The 20,748-nt window shown below is 56.8% G+C and overlaps 3 protein-coding genes across 5 annotated transcripts; 2 read left to right on the forward strand and 1 right to left on the reverse strand.

Moving 5' to 3' along the window:
• SYS1 (SYS1 golgi trafficking protein) lies at window positions 1-2,493 on the forward strand. Of its 2 annotated transcripts, XM_030963275.1 has the most exons (3): window positions 13-202; window positions 830-897; window positions 1,450-2,334. In XM_030963275.1, exons 1-3 carry the CDS (start codon window positions 41-43, stop codon window positions 1,688-1,690), a joined length of 471 nt encoding a protein of 156 aa, XP_030819135.1. In that variant the 5' UTR covers window positions 13-40; the 3' UTR covers window positions 1,691-2,334. The 2 variants fall into 2 exon arrangements, with proteins under 2 accessions (XP_030819134.1, XP_030819135.1); XM_030963274.1 differs by lacking the exon at window positions 830-897 and having other exon boundaries at window positions 1-202; window positions 1,450-2,493.
• A 3,819-nt stretch (window positions 2,494-6,312) lies between these two features.
• On the reverse strand, window positions 6,313-9,574 carry LOC115912152 (neuritin-like). The gene is made up of 3 exons (XM_030963562.1): window positions 9,532-9,574; window positions 9,008-9,155; window positions 6,313-6,538 (listed from the first exon to the last, which is right to left on the reverse strand). The coding sequence occupies exons 1-3, from the start codon at window positions 9,572-9,574 to the stop codon at window positions 6,313-6,315; spliced, it is 417 nt and encodes a 138-aa protein (XP_030819422.1).
• A 3,651-nt stretch (window positions 9,575-13,225) lies between these two features.
• DBNDD2 (dysbindin domain containing 2) lies at window positions 13,226-20,609 on the forward strand. 2 transcript variants are annotated; one of them, XM_030963383.1, is made up of 4 exons: window positions 13,226-13,324; window positions 18,505-18,660; window positions 19,105-19,248; window positions 20,020-20,609. In XM_030963383.1, exons 1-4 carry the CDS (start codon window positions 13,318-13,320, stop codon window positions 20,226-20,228), a joined length of 516 nt encoding a protein of 171 aa, XP_030819243.1. In that variant the 5' UTR covers window positions 13,226-13,317; the 3' UTR covers window positions 20,229-20,609. The 2 variants fall into 2 exon arrangements, with proteins under 2 accessions (XP_030819243.1, XP_030819242.1); XM_030963382.1 differs by lacking the exon at window positions 13,226-13,324 and adding an exon at window positions 13,650-13,877.
• Window positions 20,610-20,748: the final 139 nt, after the last annotated feature.

The raw sequence follows: 20,748 nt of genomic DNA on the forward strand, positions 1-20,748 counted from the left end.
GCCGCCGGCACTTCCGTCGCGGGCGGGCTGCGGGCGGGCGATGGCGGCGCAGTTCCGCAGCTACGTGTGGGACCCCGCGCTGATCGTGGCGCAGATGGTGCTGCTGCAGGCGGGATACTACAGCTCCCTCGGGCTCTGGCTCGCCCTCCTCGGTACCCTGGGCAGCACCGGGCCCTCCCTCCAACAGGTGTTCAGCGACGAGGTGAGGGCGCGCCCCGGGAAGCCGCCGCCGTGGGCACAGGCCCCTGGAGCGGGGGGATTGCTGGGGCTCTCCGGGGCAGGCAGAGTCCGCTGCCGTGTGGGCATTCCCGGTGCTAGGGACAGCCCCCCGCCCTGGGAGCACCCCGGTGTGAGCTCAGGGCTCCCCTGCCCCATAGCAGCCCCCCAATGCACAGACCTGTCCTGTGTGGGTGCCCCAGTGTGGAGGTAAAGCCGTCCCTCTGAATAGGTACCCGGGGTAGAGACAGCAATTCGGTGTATGGTGGGAGGTACCCCCATATAGGGACAGACCCTGTGCAGGTTGTGCTCCTGTGGGGAGGGAGCACCTCGTTCTATAGGTGATACCCCCTCATAGAGATACCCCCTATAGAAATTCCGGTATAAAGACAGCTCCCCTACCCCCTAGAAATAACCCCACTATGGACGCACACCCTCCACCCCCAGTTCAGGTGGTTCCCCTCAGCACAGAACCAGACCTTTTCCCTTTCCTGTAGGTGCCCCCAGACAGACAGACAGACATGCCCAGCTCCTCCTGTAGATTCTGATCCATGCAGGGCTGTGCCACGGGAGACTCGGGCTGCGATTTGTTCCTACTAATAGTCCCATGTAGATTTTAGGCTTCTCAACCCCGCCGGGGAGGCTCTCCATGATGGCTTTCATCCTCAATGCACTCACCTGGTAAGTCTGCAGCTAGCTGGAGCGCCTGCATCTTGTCCTTTCGTACCATTAAGCTGTAAAAGAATTCAGTGTGGTGTACTGCCTCTCTCCAAACATCTCCCAAAATCCCTGTGCCTTCTTAAGCGTGTCTGCTGAGGGCAGTTGGGAACTGCTGACTCTTGGCTTTCTAGAACCTGGAAAAAGTAATTTCACTTCTCTGCCTCAGTTTCCCAGCTGGGAATGAGATTTGCTTTTGTGGGAGATTTTAAGTTAGAATTAATGGATTTCAGCAAACATTAGTCTATAAACACTAATGTATTAGGAGATACTCTATTAATTCCTTCCTGTTCCCTGCACTAAAATCTAATTTTCCTGCCATCATGTAATTAAAAAGCTGTAACCCTGCAAGTCTTGCTGCAGCAGCCAGGAGAGAGGTCAGAAACAACCTATTCTTAAAATATTTGAAGAAGTTTTAAACCCACTGCATAATCAGCAGTGAGAACTGAGCTCTTGTTGCAGCACCTTTTCCACAGGTCTGGTGGAGTTCATCAATCCCTTGCCTTTGCTTTGCAGCGCTCTGGGCTTGCTGTACTTCATCCGCCGAGGGAAGCAGTGCCTGGATTTCACCGTCACCGTGCACTTCTTCCACCTGCTGGGCTGCTGGATCTACAACTCGCGCTTCCCCTCGACGCTGACGTGGTGGCTGGTGCACATCGTGTGCACGGCGCTGATGGCGGCCATCGGCGAGTACCTGTGCATGAGAATAGAGCTGCGGGAGATCCCCCTCAACTCCGCCCCCAAATCCAACGTATAGACTGCCGCTGGCAACCACATGCTGCGTTTTGTCATTGTTCCCAGCACAATGCATCCAATGCCTCAGAATCATCCCTCAAGAAGCACAGCAGGTCTGTTTAGACTTTATGGTTTTGGTTTTTTTTTCCTTTGGACCTCGGTGACTGCATGAGTGTGAGCAACTCCTCTGGCATCGGCTGACAGCAGGGGAAGAGCAGATGTTTATTTTGTTAACACAAAGTATTAATATGACTGGATGGAGAGTGTGCCCTTCAACTCTTCAGTCATGAGACTGTTAAAAGCCAGGTAGCAAAACTCGGTGCGTGAGGAGCATTTGGAATTAACGATGTGGGAGTGCCCTGGACGGGTAACACAATGGTCAGCTCTTCTTGCTGGAGCTGGCACGGTGAGCAGTGGGGCTGGGAGCTGCTGCTTCCAATCTGTGACTTCTTTGGGCTTTGCTTGGGAAAGAGTCAAGGAAGTGAATGGATGGGGAGAAAGAAAACAGTTGTACTTACCTGAATCACCAGCTGAGACACTAAATAATAACCTGTAACGTTAGATGGGTTTGTTTGCTGTTTCCATGTTTGATACACAGAGGTGACAGACAGCAGTTTGCTGAAGAAATCTTTTGTAATAATAAAAATATAATGTTGCTGTGAGTGTTACGGCTCTCCTGGGAAGCTGAGCACTTCAAGAAACACCACGAGTGTCTGTATCATGGCAACAGGAGGATGCAGCCAGGGAACACTTGGCTGTCAGGTGCCCACTGTCTGGGGCACTTAAAATTTCCTACAATAAACATTTCATACCTCTGCTCTGAAAGGAAGGCATGATTGAGTGCTGTCTTGGGAAGTCAGCTGGCATAACCCCACTTCAGAGGGGGTGTCAGCAGTCCAGGATCTCCACATGTCCAGCCTGAGCCTGGAGCTGCCCTGGGGAAACCTGCAAAAGTGTCCTGGAGCCATGATGCTCTTCCCCCTTGGATGGGCTTTCCCATCAGGCTTCAGCAGTCCAGCAACAGGTCTTGCCTGGTAGAGGTGATGTTAAGTGAGAGACTGTTGTTATTTCTTGAATATTTAGAGGTCCTTCCAATAAACTTCACCAGGCAGGGACATCCCCTTACTGCTGAGGGTCCAGAGCTGGGTGATTCCTCCAGATGCAACAGCCCAAGAAAGCAGCCCCACATCCTGCCTGGTTTCCACTGAGGGATAGCCATGTTGTGCAGTCCCAAAAGAGGGCAAAGCGAGGTCTAGAGACAGATTTTTCTCCTGTGCAGCATCTTGCTGCAGTAACTTCCCTTTGTATGTTAATATTTGTAAGTTTTAATGTGCAGAAATCGTTCGCTAATTCAGTTTGTTGAAAAGTGGTGGGATGATGTGAGACTGATAAACTCTCTGAAGGTGCTCTTTTGAGTTCTGTTACTGGGCAGCTGAGCTGAATTTCAATCCCTGCTCTCACACTCAGACACTGCAAATGGGGCAGGATGACATCCTGCTGCTGTACATGCTCAGCAGGTCTCCAAAGGAGGATTTCTGTCTAAACAAATGTAACCAGCACTTTTTATACTGAGGGATTTCACCAGGAGCCCTTCCTGACCAAAGCCGCTGTAAGCAGAGTTTCAAACAGCAGCAGCTTTCAGAGGGAAGAGTTTACACAAGTGTTTTTCTGGGCAGGAGCCAGCCTGGAGGGCCACCCAAAGGTCACTTCCTAGGGCTGCCCCTGCAGCAAGACAGTTCATCCCTTCTCAAAATCTCATTTTTCCTGTACAAGGATACTTTCCTTTGTCCCAGTCACCTCAGGCTGGATATAAACTGGTCTCCAGTAGGTGCCAGTATCTCCCTCAGAAAGGAGCAGGGAGTGCTGTGGTTGGGATCAGGGCGTGGAGCAGAGGGCAGTGCTGCCTCGGGGTGACAAGTACTGCCGTGCTGTTAGTCATGTTTTAATACTCCTTCAGGGGCATTTTGTCCTCTGCTGCTTCTTGGTGCTATTCTTGAGAAAGAACATCCTAGTCCTGCAGGGACAGGGAAAGCTTGCAGGTTTACTTCAAGGCTTAATACCACACCAAAGCCTTGTGTGAACTCCTCTGTTCAGGGCTGTTCTTGAGGCAAGCAGGAGCTGAGGATTAATTACAGTGAATTTGAGAGCAAGGAGACAAAGCCACATTCTTCCAGCTGCTCCCAGGGTAGCTGTGGGTCTGTATTAACAGAGCTGCCACCTTTGTTCCCCTGCAAGAACAAAGGTGAAGACTTTGGACTAAAGGACACTTAACCCATTTCTTTTTAAATACATGAGATGTGCTGTGACAGCTTCAGCAGCTCCCCTGGGGGGGAGATCTGGGGACAGCTTTGTATCTGGAGAAACTCACAGCAAGGCCATGAGAAGAATCCTTGACAAATGGGGCTTTAGCACTGAGGCTGCAGGACATCCCAGGAGCTGCACTGCACCAGCATGAAGTGTGCTGTAGGATCAGAAATCTTTCTGAAAGGCTGCTGACTGCCTAGGAAAAATGAACCTGTGTATTACTTTTTTTTTTTCCTAAGGACTTCTACTTTAATTGTCCTAGTCATAGAGGAAGTTCTGCTAAAAATGAAATACTGATTGAGGAAACTCATCACTCCCATACTGTGAGACCTAGTTTTCTCTCACATGCTTTCAGTCAGATTTAGAAGCACCTTTGGCTTACAAAAAAAAATCTGCTGCTCCATACCAGAACAGTGGCAGATGGTCTTTGTTTCTTAATGAATCTTTGGGGTTTTTTTGTGTGCAATAGTTGAGGGATTTGCTTCCAGGGAAGATATGTCCCAAGACCTGTTCTTCTCAGAGACAGTGGCAGTGGCAGTCAGCCATTTGCATCCATGGTTTTGCAGAAAGATTTCTTGCTGATCTGATTCTTTTACCTTGCCTTTCCCCAGAGCTGTTTCAACATAGAAAATTTTAAGAGAGGAATTGCCAAATTCAAAGGGAAAGCAAGGGTTGTGGGATTTTAGGGGGCTATGCTTACTTCTTTTCCTAATGGCATTAAACAGTTGTTCTAAACAAAGAGCAGGTACAGGATTTGGAGCCAAAATACTCCAGTCTTGGTTGTACCTGACTCTCCCCTGCTTCAGCTTTCCCCAGCCACTAAAGTTAACAGGGGAGGGGGAACAGGATGAAACAGCAAACAGTGCTGTTGGCATGGAGTACAAAGAAAAGAATGAAGCATCTGAGTGGTTCACTCCAGGTTTTACAATGCTCTGATTTACCCTTTCTCCACTGCTCACCCTAAGGCTTTGTGCCCCAGATGCTGAGTACTGAATACATAAGTAACAACTTGTGCACTGAAGTGCTGTCTGAACACCAGCTGCTCTGGCTTATTTCTTGGAATTTGCTCCAATTTCTTCATTATCTCCTGCTGCTGCTGCAGGAGCAGAGTGTTGAGGGATAGTGAAGGTAAGAGGAAGAACACGTGAATGCCAGAGGAAAGCTGCATGACCCAACACCACTCTTAGGACTGAGATCCTTTGCTCCAGAAGCTTGCCCAATGCCTGGAATGCATCTGGTGGGATCTGTGGAGTTAGCAGGGCTCTGGTTTCCCTGCTTACACTGAGCACACACCCCACGGCCCTGTGCAGCCAGGCAGGGCACAGAGATCCATCAGCATCCTTAAAACACAGGCTGCCTTGGGCTAGCTGATAATATTGTTGTGTTTCTCCAACATACTCAGAAATCACTTGCAAACACCTCTCTGGTCCAAATACTTCCATGCTTGTACTGAAGCTGCAGAACTGACAACACTCTGAGCCACAAAGGAGACAAGAGGAGACTGTGCTGTTGAGCAAGAGCAAGGACAAATAACTTCTGCCATGCTGTTGGCTCTACAACAAACTTTAATACTCTGCAATTACACACTTCTACCCACAGCTGCCTACAGGTACCCTGGGGAAAGCTTTAAAGAGTTGTAATAAATCCCTTTTTCCCTCCTAGCTTGATACTCCCTCTCCCCCCAAATATTTTTCACCTCTGTCCATAGAAAAGGGATTTACACATGACACAGAAGTTACTCAGGAATTCAGATGTGTGCAAGAGAAGTCATGCAACTGTGATTGTTGTTCAGCAGGGGTTTTACCACGTCCTCAAAGAAGAAAGGCCAGTACAGGGCAGTAAGGTCTCCCTTCAGCCTGTGACAGGACAAACACCATTCCCTGCACCTCATGGAGCAGTGGGAAAAATACCCATCTTGTTTTGAGTATCCAAATCAAAACCCTGGAGAGTTGATCTGGTGGAAAGAGTCAGCCAAGTAAACAGGTTTCCTTCCAGTTGCCATAAAAGAGTGCAGAAGTATCCAGCATTCATCCTTTTTCCAGAATTTATCATTTCTCCCCAAATCCTGTGCCCTGTATTTACAAGTTCCCAAATCTCCCAACAGCCAGACCTGTGCCTGTGCCTGGAGGCAGAAGGGGGACAGGAGTTACTCCAAATTACAGAGAAATTTCAACACCCTGGAGATGCTGCCAAGCTCTTCCATGTCTCAGAGGCGCAGGATGGAGCTGGGAGTTTCTGAGCTCCACACAGTGTATTCCTCAAAGGTTTGGAAAACAGATCTGAAAGATGCCACGCCACACCCTGCCACCACTTCTGTTGGGATACTCACAGAGCTGCAGTTTATAAGTTCAGCCAAGTGACGATGAGGGGGATGCTGAGGATGGAAATGTTGGGAACATGGGTCCAGGCAGAGCTTTGGGCCATGCTGGGGCTGCAGAGGTCAAACAAGCTGCCTTGAAATTTGGTTTTTCGGGACTCGCTTCTCAGCATCTCCCAGACAGCTGCTGCTTCCTTCTGGCACTCCCAGAGCACTGTCAGGGCACAGGTGTGGAATTCATCCCAATACCTGCAGACAGGGAGACACCACACTGTCAGTCCCTTTGCACTCCCACAGTGCAGGATGCCAGGCAGAGCCTTGCTGCCCTGAGCCTGCCCTCTGAGCAGCAGCAACCCTTGTGTTTTGTGCAAGCTTCCCAGACTATTCATCCTCTCCATCATCTGCCAGAGCATCTTGGCTAAAATACCAAATCTCAAAACACTGAAATTATTTATTCCTTTTTCCCCCCCCTCCCTTTTCTCTGGAAGTCAATAAAATCCATTATTTTCCATCAACAAATGTTTCCCTGAGTATCTCACACAGGCTGCAAACAAAGGCCCAGCACATCTCATTCATCACTTTCTCCAAGCAGAGTCAAGGGCAAATGGGAGCACAAAGCAGGGAGAAGGACAAGAGCTCCCACAGGCTGTCTCAGCTTTCCTAAGGTACGGGCAGGGGCAGGAGGAGTTAGTCACTGTGTTCTCATTAGAATCATCTCCATTTATCTGCTGGGTATTACTATCACAAGTAGAAGCTGCTCAGTGGAAAGAGGCTTTTGGAGACTACCAGAAGGAAAAGAGAAAACAGGCAAAGACAACCCGTGGTCCTGCAGGAATAAAGCAGGAGCTGCTCTGCTGTCCTGTCCCACATGGGCTGGGGCTGGGCACCACTCCCAGCTCCCTGCAAGCTGGAAAACAGGAGTCTGGAGGACAGCAGCAATTGCTCTGACACCTTCCCCGTGTCTGCCAACACACCAGGCACACATGTCACCTGTCAGGAAGGGGATGCAGTCCAGCTGGCTGAGAGGGGACACTGTGCACCTGTAAAGGACAGCACGGTGCTGTCTGAGTGCCCTGTGCTGGAGATGACACTTTGTGCAGACAGGCAAACCTGAGCACTCAGCTTGCTCAGAGCTGGGGCTTACGTCAGAACGCCAGCTGTGAGGGAGTTCATTAAACCGAGTCACTGTGGCAAGAATAAACCTCCCCAGATAATGAGAAAAGCTGGTGCCAGCCCTGGCAACCTCCAGTGCTCACTCCCGACCTGCAGCAGCAGCAGGCAGCTCGGACAGGTAAGAGTTAAACCTGCCCCATGTCTTCAGGCAAGACAAGCTGGAAGGTGAAGGAGAGAACAGCAGCTCCAGCCTGGATCTGCTCTCAGCTGGGATGGCAATTCCCAGCCTTTCACCCTCCACAGCCCCCATCTGCTCAGGCAGGCAGGCTGCACACTGAGCTGAGACACCACCAGCCCCCCAGAGCAGCTCCTGGCTCCCTGTCCATCCCTCACCCACCTTCCTGGAGATGGGACCAGCTCCAGAAATGCAAGCAGCAGTGGATAAGGCTGAGCGTCAAAGGCAAATAATTCAGAAATATTTCCTGGCAGGAAGCTGGGACATCATCAGCTTCCTGCCAGGGAAGATCTCAGGACCTGTTCTGGGATGGTCTGTATCTCTGAGCTGCAGGAACAACTCAGTCCACATGTTTCACATGAGCTTCAGCAAAGGAATCGTTCCTCCAGCAGCCAGTAGCAGCATGAGCTGCACTGACTGTTGGGTGTTTTCTAATACCAAGAAGCCTCCTTTAAAAAAACCCCAAACAAACCAAAAAGTATCAATTCTGTCCAAACCAGAGCAGTTCCCATTTCAGCCCACCCATAGGCAGGCCCCAGAGAGGCTGTTCATCCCGATCCGGGCTGTCTCCTGGAGCAGGGGGAATACAGAGCAGGTCACAGCCTGCAGGGTGGTTTCCAGCAGCTCAGAAAGCATAGCCCCAGGGCACTCAGCCCTCCACCTCGCTCTGCCAGCTTTCCACCGCCCCCAGGCACGTGGGTTTTCCCTTCATTGCTATCTGCATTTCCTTGTAACTCCTGTTCACTCCTCACAGCTCGCTCTGGAGATGCAAAGCTGCCTCCATTTATCTCTGCAAACATTTTACATTCACCTTGCTGCTTCTCCTCGTCTGCTTTTTAAGCAGACCTTTCCCCAAACCTGCCCAACACCACCCCTCACTGCTCAGCTTTTCTTCAGTTCTGTTGCAGTTAACATCCTCCCAATATCATCTCAGGGCACTGCTACGAACTCGGGCAAACCAGGGCTGGGACAAATCCAAGCCTGAAGGATGAAGGGTCCAAACAGGGAGGGAGAAAGCTTCTGCATGTGGTACCCGGGGCAGAGCTGGACACCGGGGCAGAGCACTGCCTGAAACCTGGGGTGCAGGGGAGATTTTCCTGGGTCCCTCTCTGCTCCTCTGCATGCAAGATCTGACGGGACCAGTGCTGGGGCTGGAGCTGCTGCCAAGGGCCAGGGATACAAGCTCCCGTAGGACACAGGTAGGAGATGGATGGATGGACGGACAGAGAAAGGAAGCTCGCTGGGTCAATGTGAAACCGGAGTGAGGTGTGGAGCACATGTGGGTGCGCAGGCACGACGGGACTCGGGAGGGCAGGAGCCTTCAGACAGGGACAATGCCCGGAGCCAGGCTGGCCATGCACCGAACTCACCTGCAGACCCTGCGCAGCCCCTGCAGCTCGATGCCCTCCTCCTCCTCGTACGTGGCCATGCTGTCCCCCAGCTTGAGGACGCAGTCCGAGAGGCCGCGGTAAGCGCCGGCGCAGGCGGGTCCCGCTGCCAGCAGCCCGGCCAGGTGCCCTGCCAGCACCGAGGGCGAAGTGAGCACGGCACCTCTGGGGACAGAGCCCACCCCCGCCCCGGGGTGCCCCGGCTGGGCGAGCGGCCCCTTCCCCGCGGGACAACCTCGAGCCCCGCCGCCCCCCGGCTGTGCCCGGCGTTGTCGGGGTCTGCCCAGAGCCCGGCGGACACGGGGCGACCCGAGCCCGGTCAGCCTGGGCTGCCATCCCGACACCGGCACCCCCGGCCCGGGGCGGGGGACAGCGACCGGCGGGGGAGCCGCGCGGAGCCCGCCCGGACGAAGGGAGAGAGGGAGGGAAGAAGGGAACCCTCCTCGCATCCCCCCTCCCCCCGGACACCGCCCGGTCCCCCCGCCCCGACCCCCGCATCCCCTCACCGAGGGCGAGGAGCAGCACGGCCGGGCCCCGCCGCTGCCCCATCCCTCCGCCGGGCTCGGGCTCGGGCTCCAGCCCCGCTCCGCTGCCAGTGCCGGTGCCAGTGCCCGCACACCGGGGCCGGCAGCGCTCCCCTCCCTCCCGCCTCCGCGGGGAGGGCACCCGTCCCCAGTCGCCGCTAATGAGAGGCTCCGGCCGCGGCTAATTAAGGAGGGGGCTGGGCCGAGGCTACCGAGCGTCCAGGGGCATCCCCGGCCCCCCACCCTCAGCCCCGGGATCCCGCAGCCCTGCACCTCCCCGCACAGCATCTGGCCGGCGCTCTGCCAGCACCCAGCGCTGCCCACGCTCTGCATCCACCCCCGGGAACCAGCGCCCACGGCACCCCCGTACGAGCATCCTCACCCCAAAGGCCCCCACCCCTGCCCACCGCAGCCTCTGCTGCCCACTCCGGGTGTGACACGAGTCGGGGACATGGGACAGTGCCCGCTGCCAGCAGCAGGTTCCGGGCAGGGCAAGGAACTCTTCGCTTGGCTTGAGTCTCTTGAACAGCACAGGAGAGCACAATGAAGGGTGGGAAGCAAAACCCAGAGCGTTTGAAGGGTCAAAGGACTAAACATCAGCACCTACAGCTCCAAAACCTTCTGCCCAGACCCTGGCTCAGCAATTCCCAAGGCTGCGTGGTGTTTGTGGCATCAGTTGGGATTTTGCATGAGTGTGGCTTGATCCCAGCTCTTGCTCCAGGAATCCCTTTGGCTCCAGCAGGAAGGGGAACAGAAACTTTCCTGCCTGCTTTGGTGGAGGCTGGGGATGTCAGACCCCTCTCTTTGCCAGTGACAGATTTGTTCTTGGGGACACTGCTTTGCACCAGCCCATGAACATGACTGGTACCAGGACCCTCATAAGTGGGACCCCTCTGTGCACAGGTACCCTCACCCCTGGGGCAGCTGTGCCACCACACCCAGACACCTCCAGCCCCAGGAATCCGGAGCAATTGGAAACCACAAGTCTACAAACATTGTATATACCCAAATCTAATGCAAAAAGGGCTGGGGTGTGAAAACCAAAGACTATTTTTTAATGAAAGACCAACAAAAACAACGAACTACAACATTTACTTACAGACGAGTGCCACGTGCTGCATCTTCATCAGTCCTGGAAGAAAACCAAGCAGCATGTTCATTTCAGTCAGGCACATTCCATTTGCCACCAGCCTGGGACACGCCGGGGAGAGCCTGGCCCAGAGGTGTCACCACATGCCCACAGCTACCTGCAGGGACAAGCCAGCCCCAAGGGCTCTTCCCAAAAACCTGCACAATGCCCCAGGACACACAGGGCTGCTCCGTGGCACTAAGAGCAAAGTCTGTGCAGAATAAATAGCTCAGCTGCCCAAAAAATAAGTGGGATATGATGAAGAGGAAATTCCTCTGGGACAGGCACCCTCTGCCAGCCCTGCCTGCTCCTTCTTTGGCCCAGGCTGGTGTCCTGCTGTCCCCACAGCACCTCCCAGCTCTACCTGCTCCAGCGCCAGCAGCTGGCAAGCAGGAATGTCTGTATGGCATGGAGCCCGAGGACGCGGGGACACGACACCCGGGGGCTTGGCAGGAGCCTGTCCCGGCACCACACAGGGACTGTTAGCGCTGTGCCAGGGGGTGTTGCCTCGGGACAGGGCATGGCCGAGGAACAGGCTGGCTCCAGGCACGGAGTGCTGGTGCAAACCTCATCCAGGCTCCCCCCACCTCGCCTCGCCTGCGGAGATTCTCGTTTCTCGGCAGCCACATTCCTTTGAGGGCGTTTATGGCTTTTCTGTCTCCCCGCTGTCCCAGGCTAAAATCGCCCCTTTTAAGGGAGCCACAGGACCACGGGTTGCTGGAGCTTTGCCGGCTGCAGGCTGCTCCTTTGCAATGTATCGCCTCATTTACTGGAAAAGCAGCCTTGCCTTGCCTTGTTTTTTTTCTTGACTCCACAATTTTCTGATGGAGTCAAACTGCAGCTCACTCCCAACCCCATCCACGCATGTCTCCCAGAGAATAAGATGTATTTTCACCAGCAAGTGATTCACCTGTGCCTAGAACTGGTTTGCCTTTCCTTAGCTGCCGATTCCTCCCCAGCTCCATCCTCACCCCGCAGCTCCCTGACTCACCTCCCAAACCTCTAATAAACGGGAAAAACCTGAGCAGGAAGGGCAGGAGGAACAAGTCACCTTACATTTTCTCACAATGACAGGGGCACTTGGATGCTGCCCCCCCTGGGGTCTTTTGGCAGGAGCTGAACTCCGTGTCGTGGGGAGAAGAGGTGACATTCCCACCTGGGCTCGTGACCTGGGCATTTGGGGAAAGGGCGGGGGCTCTTGGCACAAGGCAGTGCTGAGAGCCTGCACTGGAGGCACAAGGCAGGCAGGGATGCTGCGGCAGCCGAGACAGACCCTGCACGTTTCTGGCAAGAGTTATTCCTAGGGCTCCGTATCAGAAGTGGAGACTCTCCACTGACTCCAGCGTCACTTCTGTCCCCTCTCACCTTTTGGCCCGGGGCAGGCACGCTTTGCTACGAGTAAAAAAAAGAAAAAAAAAATCATTATGTAGAGCTGGCTTGCCTGCAGTGGTTTAATTGGAATAAAATGTGTGCCCCGCTGAGCGGCACGGCTTGTGCTGAAGAGCCAGGATGAGTCAGGCTCGGTGCCGATGATATCAGTGCTTTTCCAACGCCCTCCCGGCAAGGGAGGATGAAGGGGCCACGACAGCGAGGAATTTGGGAACGTGTCACTCTGCACGGGCAGCACCCACATGTGCGGTCCCCGCAGCGGGAATTCGGGATGCAGTGAGCTCTGGGGACCTCGGGGTACTCCGGAAACTCGTGAGTGCACAAACAGCCTCCACGCCTCGCAGCAGTGCCTGGTGCCAAAAGACACAGACGTGTCACATAGCAGAGACCTGAGCTAATTCCCGGCGCTGCCTCCTCGCCCCTCCGCTGGCAGGGCCGGCCAGGGGGGCAGCAGGGACGGTGCCGACAGGCTGATGCTGCCCAGGGGCCACACGGAGCTGTGAACAAGCCAGCGCCGGCAGGTGCCCGGCAGAGATTTGGTCATGCAGCTGCTCAGGGACCAAAAGCCCCCACTTGTGCTACACCAGCCTGGTCCCCCCAAACCGCGGTGCTGGCACCCCACAACATGCCAACATCAGGCAGGAAGGACTGGGAGTGTTATGGACAGGGATAAATCTTTACGTGGACAGTGAAAGCTGAAGCCAGCCCCGGGGTGCAGGCTCCGGGGGCCCCGCACAAAGCCGGTTTTCGGCAGCAGGAGGTCCCAGGAGAAATAGGGGGGACAGCAAAGCAACAGTAGCCAAAACAGAGCTGGGACACAAACAATACTCAGTTATCTTTTGTTATACAGACAGTGAGAGGAACACACTGAGAACGGGACAGGTGGGACACGCACAGACACTGGAAACTCCCTCCCAGCCACAGCAAAGGGCACAGTGGATGTCCCCCATTCCAGCTTGGCACTGACCAGGCTCGGGCAGAGCTGGCGCTGGGCACGGCGAGGCACTGACTCACCCTGCTGAGACACAGGAAGGAGGCGGCGGCCAAGTCCTTGGCCCTGCCAAGGAGCAGCCCTGATGTGCAGGGCTGAACGTGGGAGAAAGCAGCCCGGAGTGGGGTCTGCCGGGGATAAGGGTCTCACAAGGTCAGGAGTGAGATGGGGACGGCCCATCAATACATGATGCTGTCCTCTCTGCCGCGGGAATGCGTGAGCTGGGCATTTTGAGAAGATAAGCAAAGAAAAAGCGAGCATGAATGGTAACTGCTCTCCCTGCCAGGCAGAGCCCCTGCCTCCCCTCGCCTCCCCCTGCCCACCTCCTGCCAGCGGGGCACAGCTCCTGCCGGGGCAGGGACCTGCAGCCCAGCACTGCCGGCACTGATCTCTGCCTGGGGCGGCTGTGGTGGGGAGGGACCCTCTGCGGGACCAGGGACGCTGCATGGGGACACCCCGTGGGTCCCGGCAACGCAGAGAGCCGGGTAGCGCGCACGGAGACCCTGCCATCCGTGGTACCAGGGACCCTTCACGGGGACCTTCTGATTCTCCCTGTGCACGGCAGACCCCATCCCCGGCAGCGGCGGTGCGGGACCCGGCGGGGCGGGAGGCGCGGCCGCGGTGCGGCGGTGCTGGGCGCGCCGGTTCCGCCCCGTGCCGCGCCGAGCGCCGCCCCGCAGCGCGCCTTGGGAGAGCGGCGGCGGCGGCGGGGGGCCCGCACTGATCCCCGTCCCCCCGCCCGGCCCGGCCCGGCCCGGTCCGGTGGCAGCAGCCGCATGTCGGGGCCCGGGGCGCAGAGCCGCAGCCGGCGGCTGCCCGGTAAGTGCCGGCCGCGGGGTGAGCTCGGCGGGAGGGCAGCGGGGCACCGCACCGGGCGGGCGGGCAGGGCTGGGGTGCCACATCCCCTCCATCCTCCCCGCAGAGCACACCTGATGTCCCTGGCAAAGTCCTGCGCCCCACCTGCCCCCGGAGCCTCCAGCCCCCGAGCCCCTCTCTGCACCAACCTGCTGCCGGCCCCGCTGCCTTAGGGCAGGGGCTGCCCGGGAGCTCCGTGCCTGGGACCAGGATGCTCGGGGAGCCGGGGGTTGGAGGGACACCTGCTTGGGAAGTGGCAGAGCTCGGGAACCTGTTGGGTCGCGGGCTTGTTTTGGAGTGGGATCGGCAGCCCTCAGAGCGCCGTGGCTGCCGGCAGGAGCGGATCCCCCCCGTACCCGCAGGGCTGAGGGTGCTGGGCAGAGCAAACTCCGTGGCGAGCGGCAGCCGGGAGAACGGGGTTTGTAGAGGAGCAGCCTGCCAGGCACCGTGCCCGGGTTGTGTCTGCCGTGCCTCGGGCACCGCGCTGCTCCGTTCTCATGCTTCTCCTCGCGTGAAAGGAAGCAGGGCCCCGCAAATAGCAGGGTCTTATGACACAGCCTCGCCGGGGGAAGAGCTCCGGGCGGCAGGGAAGGATATTTTTAGTGCTGAGACGCAGGGGATTTGGAGATCGCTTGGAGGAGTGCAGGCGATGAAACCACGGCACACACAGGGGTTACGAGGTGCCGTGTCCTCTCTCTCCATTTCTCCATTGCCTCCCCTCCCTGCTTTTCCCAGCGGGCAGCCCTGCCAAAACCACTGCCTCCCTCGCGCTCGCCCGGTGCATTTCCTCTCATCAGGACTACGGTTATTTTTTGCTGCGCTGCAACACGAGGTCAGACGTGCCGATGGAGAACTGTGCAGGGATTAACACTCAGGCAGCTGGAGTCTGAGCATCCCATCTCTGCATGGCCTGACCCTCTGTGATTCTCTGGGCATTCCCAACTCCTCCCCAGCCGCTTCTCCCAAGGCTGAAGGAGCTGAAAGCCCTTGGGAGTTATCTTGTTCTGCAGGGGTTGTGCTGGGGCAGGGGGGTAGGGAAAGGTTTGCCATCTCTGCACAGCCTCCCAGAACATGCCTAGGTAGCTGAGGAGCTGCACTGTCCCCCACCCATCTCCTCGCAGACCTGGTGGGGGGGAAGGTGCATTCTGGCAAGTTGGGGTCAGTGGGGCATTCTGGGCTTCTCTGGAGGAGCAGAGTCAGGGGTTTGGGCTCCAGGAAGGCTCTTACTCCAGCCTTTTCTTTCATCAGAGAACTGACCCATACTTGGAGCAGCCTCCCACTTAAACTCCTCACTCCTAACTGCTCACCTCACCAGCACCTGCTGCTCCTTTCCACAGCCCATATTATTTTTCAGGACCTTCTTTAAATCCCTCGAAATCTCTGCAAGATATTGCAGAGCTGTGGCCTCAAGAAAAGGCCATTCCCGTCCTCTCTTGGCCTTGTGCCTTCACTAACAATCCTTCTCCCAACCCAAACACACCCCTCCTATTTACCGGCACAGATTGGGTGTGCCAGGATCCCGATGGCCATGAGGGATGAAAAGTGCATTCCCTCCCAGCAGAAAGGCAGCTGGGTCCGAGTACATCCTGAGCTGGTGCTCCCAGCACCCTCCAGCCCTGTCTGGCCCCTGCCCCATCCAAACTGCATCCAGGAGTTGCTCCTCTCCCAAGCCTGCTTTGGCGAAGGTGTGGATGGGAGAGCTGACAGAGCTTTGCCTCTCAGCCCTCCCACGCCTTTCCCCACCACAGCGTGGCCACAAGCCCACACAACGCGAGGGGTGGTGGCTCTTTGGTGTGCCCTGGCAGGGCAGAGGGACCACTGGGGCCATCCTCCTGGCCCACAGCCCATCCTGTGGCCATCTGCCTAGCAGCAGGTGAGAGGAAATCCCTGCGGGGAATCCTGCCCTGTCCTGCCCGCCCAAACTCTGCGGCAGTGTTTGGCCCCGGTTGCTGTCCAAGCAGCGCTGAATAAGCCGTGAGAGCCGGAAGGATCTGAAGGCAGCGGGGCGCTCGGAGCCGCCGCAGCCGCGCTGGGCGGCTCAGCCAGCGGGGCAGAGCCTGGCTCGGAATGCTGATCAGCCTCCAGCCCCTCGCCTGAGCGGGCTCTAGCAATAACCATGACAATAGTAATAAAAGCCAGGCCACCAGCAGGTACCGACAGATCCCCCACGGTGCACAGGGGCCGCATTGTGCGTGCTAACGTGTCCCGCGGTGGGAACATGCCAGCGGGATGAGACAATCCCCGCGGCTGACAGCCACCGAGTGTGACCGGCCGTCACATGGGAAGGGCCGCGGCAGGGAACGCCGCGCTCCTTTATTCCCCCGGCCGGGGTTGCCGAGGGGCAGCCACACTGGCAGGGCTGTTCGCTCCCCCTGGGCTCGGAAGGGCCGTGCGAGGGGGGAAGGCTCCATCCCCGGCTCTCACCGCGGTCACGGGTCAGGCAGGGCCAAGCACAGCCCCAGCTGCTGCCTCCCGCTGCCGGCGTTCCTTACATAATGGGATCTCAGTGCTCGTGCCCAACTCCCCGACCAGAGCTCGAAAACAAGTTCATAAACAGGTCCTGCTAATTTCTCCCTCAAGAGAAGCCCTGGCGCCCACAGGAATGCTGCCACCAGCAGCCGTCATCACTCTCCCCGAGCGCACTTACTGCGAGTATCGGTCACGTGCAGGGAGAGCGTTAACAGCCCGGATCAGCCGCATTCATGGCACTCAGGACAGCACACAAGAGCTTTCTGGTTTATTTGTATTGGCACCGCAGAGGGATTTGGACACTGGTCCTTACCTCCACACTGAGGTGTCTTTGGCAGGACGCCCCATGGCGAGCTGGTCTGTCACCCTGAATCCTGGAGCCAGCACAGCCTCTGCCCTGAGCCCAGCCTCTGTACAGCTGGAGATGGGCTCTCCTTGGTGCGGTGAACTGCGGCAGTTTGCCATGGATTCAGCACAGCTGGGCTGGGGAGCACAGCTCTGCCTGGGACAGCCAGCTGCTGAAGGGAGACAGCTCCATAGTCAGTGCCTTGATCACCCCCTCCTTGTCCCTGCTTTCGTTCTGTTCTGCAGATAGCACAGGGAGGCTGGAGATTTTTGCTGTACCCCAGCAGCACCGGGCTGCAGCCACCTGGTGAGTCGGCTTTCCCAGCAGGAAAGGTTCACTGGCACCACCATCCCGGGCCCTGCACTGAGCCTCGGCACCAGTGCTTTGGTCAGACATAGCAAGGCAAAGAGCCCTTCAGGCAGCCTGGACTGCTGCCCCAGCCATTGCAGGAAGACGCTGAGCAGCCGAAGAGGACCAGAGCCTCTTCCAGAGAGTGCGTGGTGAGTCGCCCTGAGTCACGGTGCATCCCCACGTGGTGCTGCCAGCACAGCCCAGCCCGCGGGGCAGCACCTGCAGATGATGGGGTTGCACTGAAGGATGCCCCAGAAACAGGATACAGATAAGCCCTGGAAGAGCTCTCAGGAAGATGTGACATTGATCTCCATGACATCTCACCAGGCTCAGCACCTCTCTCCTGCATGGCTCCTGTGCAGCTCTTAGCCAGCTCCCCTGCTGTCCTTGCCCCTGCTCCTGCCAGACAGGGTGGGGATGCTGCTCCCTCTGTTCCCTCCGCCCCAGCCTGGAGGAGCAGAGGGTTTGGGCTGTGCTCAGGCAGAGCACAGGATGTTTGTTTGGTTTCCTTGGTTATTACACTGCCTGCTTCAATAATCACATTTTCCTTGCACCGGTTGGGCCAAGTGCAGCAGAAAGGAAATGTGGAATGGCTGAGGTCAAACACCAGCCTGGGAACAGCTGGGGCCACCAGCCACAGCCTCTCTGTGCCACTTGGATCCTTGCTATTTTGAGTACCCAGCCGAAAAGCAAGTTACCAAGACCGTGGATGCAGCAACAAGCTCCTTCAACAACAGCCCAAGGGCTCTCATCACTCCCTCCCGTGAGCTGGGGACACAAGCACCGGCAGTGAACTGCTGGAGGAATTACAGGAATGAAAATGTTTGTGCAGGCAGAAGCCAAGCTGGCTGTGAGCTGGGATGTGAGCCTGGAGCGTGGGTGCGGCTGCATTTATAGTGCTGGTGGTGGCGGGGGTGTGACAGGCAGGGCTGTGCACGGGCAGGGGTCACACGGTTGCCAGTTCCTTTCATTCCTTATACATCCTTCAGCCCAGAAAGCCTGGAGCACTAAGGCCAGCTCTTGACCCTGGGAGTTCCCCTGCTCGTTAGCATTCACAGACAGCCCTCTGTTTGGTAGCAGGGAAACTGAAACTTGAAAGTGTGCAAACCGCGGCTGATCTCACAGCAGTTCCCCTTCCCCCTTGAGAATTCCCTTCTGCAGCTGTGAGCACAGCACATGAGCTCCCCATTCCCGGCTGCACTGCACCTCAGGGGAAGGATCTGAGGTTCCAGCGCAGCAAGTGCTGGTGACGCTGCTGCTCTGGTGTGTCACATCCATCCACGGTGACTGAATCAATGTGTGCTGGTAAAGCAGAGCAGAAGGGAACCACCAGCCATGCAGCACAGCCGTGCAGTGTGAGCTGGGACAGGCAGAAGGGCTCAGACAGCCCTGCCTGCTCCAACTCTCCTCACCTTCTCTCCCCAGCTGAGATGGAGCAGGCCCAGCGGAACCTGGACGCAGAGCAGATGCAGCAGCAACAGCTGAAACTGCGGGACAGACAGAAGTTCTTTGAGGAGGTTTTCCAGCACGATGTGGATTTCTTCTTCCCCATGTCCCACCTGCAGATTGAGCACCGGAGACGTACGTGCTGTGGGCACCAGCATGGGGCTGGGGGTGTGACACGGGGGACAGTGACACAGGGGTTGGAGGTTGCTGGGACATCCCCAGCCTAAACAGGACACGCATGTCCTGAACCAAGGTGGGGCCACAGTGGCTGTGCGTGGGTGTGCTGTGGGTCACACGCCCCTCCACTGAAGGCACATGGGTACCAGGCTGTGCCCTGCAAAGTCTGGCTTTGGGCAGGCTGCATTTTGGAGCAGGGACAAGGACTGCAGTGATACAGCAGGGGCTTCCAGAGGGATGTTTTAAGGAAACATGATTTTCCTGGGACCTCTTACCAGCAAGTAGAATTCAGTTCCTTGTGGCAAGGCTGGTCTCCCACCTCAGGGTCCTGCCTGCACAGAGCTGATGGTGCCCTTTGCCTGGCACTATCACTCACCTTTTCACTGGCCTCTGTCTCTGCAGCCCCCTTAGGCAGCATTTCCTCCATGGAGGTGAACGTGGACATGCTGGAGCAGATGGATGTGCTGGACCTGTCAGACCAGGACACTGTGGATGTGTTTCTGGGCTGTGGGGCAGAGGAGAGCAGCATTGCTGGGTCTCTGCCAGGTATGTGCAGTCCCAAGCCCTTTGTGGGCCAGGCTGGAAGCCCTTCCTGCCCCCAGTTCCCACACTGGCTCATTCCTCAGCCCCTGGGGCAGATCCACACCTGCTCAAAGGCAGATATTGGTGCTGGGTCTGTGAAGTTGGAGGGACCTTGTACTGGGCTGTTCCACATCAGTGTCCACCTCCTCAGCCCAGACATTCAGACCCCTGTAAATCCCTTGTGCTGCAGAAGACAGAAGAGCCCAGGCACCTTCCAGAGTCTGTGAATCAAATTCCCTTGTCCTGAAGCTTCTCTGGAGCAGCCAAGTGCCTTGTCACAAGTCCCAAGGTCCCCATCATGCTGGAGAACCCATTGTGTTGAGCAGGGAGGCTGCAGAACCTCTCCACCTCCAGCCACACCCCAGGGAGCTGGGCTGGGGTCTGCAGGGAAAGCAAGGGGTGCCAGCACATTCCTCCCCACTCACACACTGTAGTGAGGTCAAACCAAAGGTCTCCTCGCCTGCTGCAGCCAACAGCCTCACACAGCGTGGCTCTGAGCCGTGCTTCAGGCAAGATGGAAGAGGCTCCACTGCCAAAAACGGGGAAGGAATGTGCAGCAACTGCCCTGAGCCAAGCCGGGGGTGTGAGGTGGGGAATGGCTGCAGCAGCCACGTGGGGAGCGGTCAGGAATGCACAGCCCACTGAGGAGTGAGAATTGGAGGGGCCATCCATGAAGCTGAGGCACCAATAAACCTCCAAGAGCCTTTTTCATTCTCATACTGCTCTCCTCTCCAGGGGCAGATGCCAGCCAGTGCCCAGAGGAGATCACCCTGCAAGTGCCCAACGCAGCCGAGAGCAAATCTCGCATTTCCTCCACCTCCTCTGCCTCCACGGATTTGAACAGCCTGGACACCAGCGAGGAGGGGGCCGAGACCCCCGTGGTGCAGTCGGATGAGGAGGACCTGCAGGAGGACAGTCCCAAAGAGCAGGTGGTGAGAAGCTAGCAGGCAGCTCTGCCCTGCTCCCAGCCTCCTCCCTACGGACTGGCCAGCCCAGAAGGAAAGCTGCTGGTGCTCAGTGAACCCCATCCTGGACTGCTGCCCTGCCACAGGGGAGAGATGGTTTTCCCCTCCTCTCCCTCCATGTGTTCTCCTGGCAGCTAAAGGAGAAGGAAAGGGGTACTGTAAGCTCCCAAAATTAACTCTTCAGGCTTTGCTGCTAACACTCCCTGCTTCACCTCCCCCCAACATGCTCAGCATCCCACAGCCCCACCACCTCCAGAAAGCCATCCCTTAGGATCCCATTCCCCCTGCCCTACTGACAAAGGTTCTGTCCAGACAAGCACTTAACGATGGCACAGAGAGAAATAACACTGATCTAACCAAGCAGTGGGTGTGTGTGTCATTGGGGGCTGAGGGCTCAGAGGGGATTGCAGGAGGGAGAGCAGTGAGAGCAGTGCAGAGCCAGTGTGCTCACTGTGCCATGCAGGAGCAAATGACACCTCCTGTAGCACAGCCCTGGCTC

The sequence above is a fragment of the Camarhynchus parvulus genome, chromosome 20, assembly GCF_901933205.1.
Source record: "Camarhynchus parvulus chromosome 20, STF_HiC, whole genome shotgun sequence".
Classification (NCBI taxonomy): Eukaryota; Metazoa; Chordata; class Aves; order Passeriformes; family Thraupidae; genus Camarhynchus; species Camarhynchus parvulus.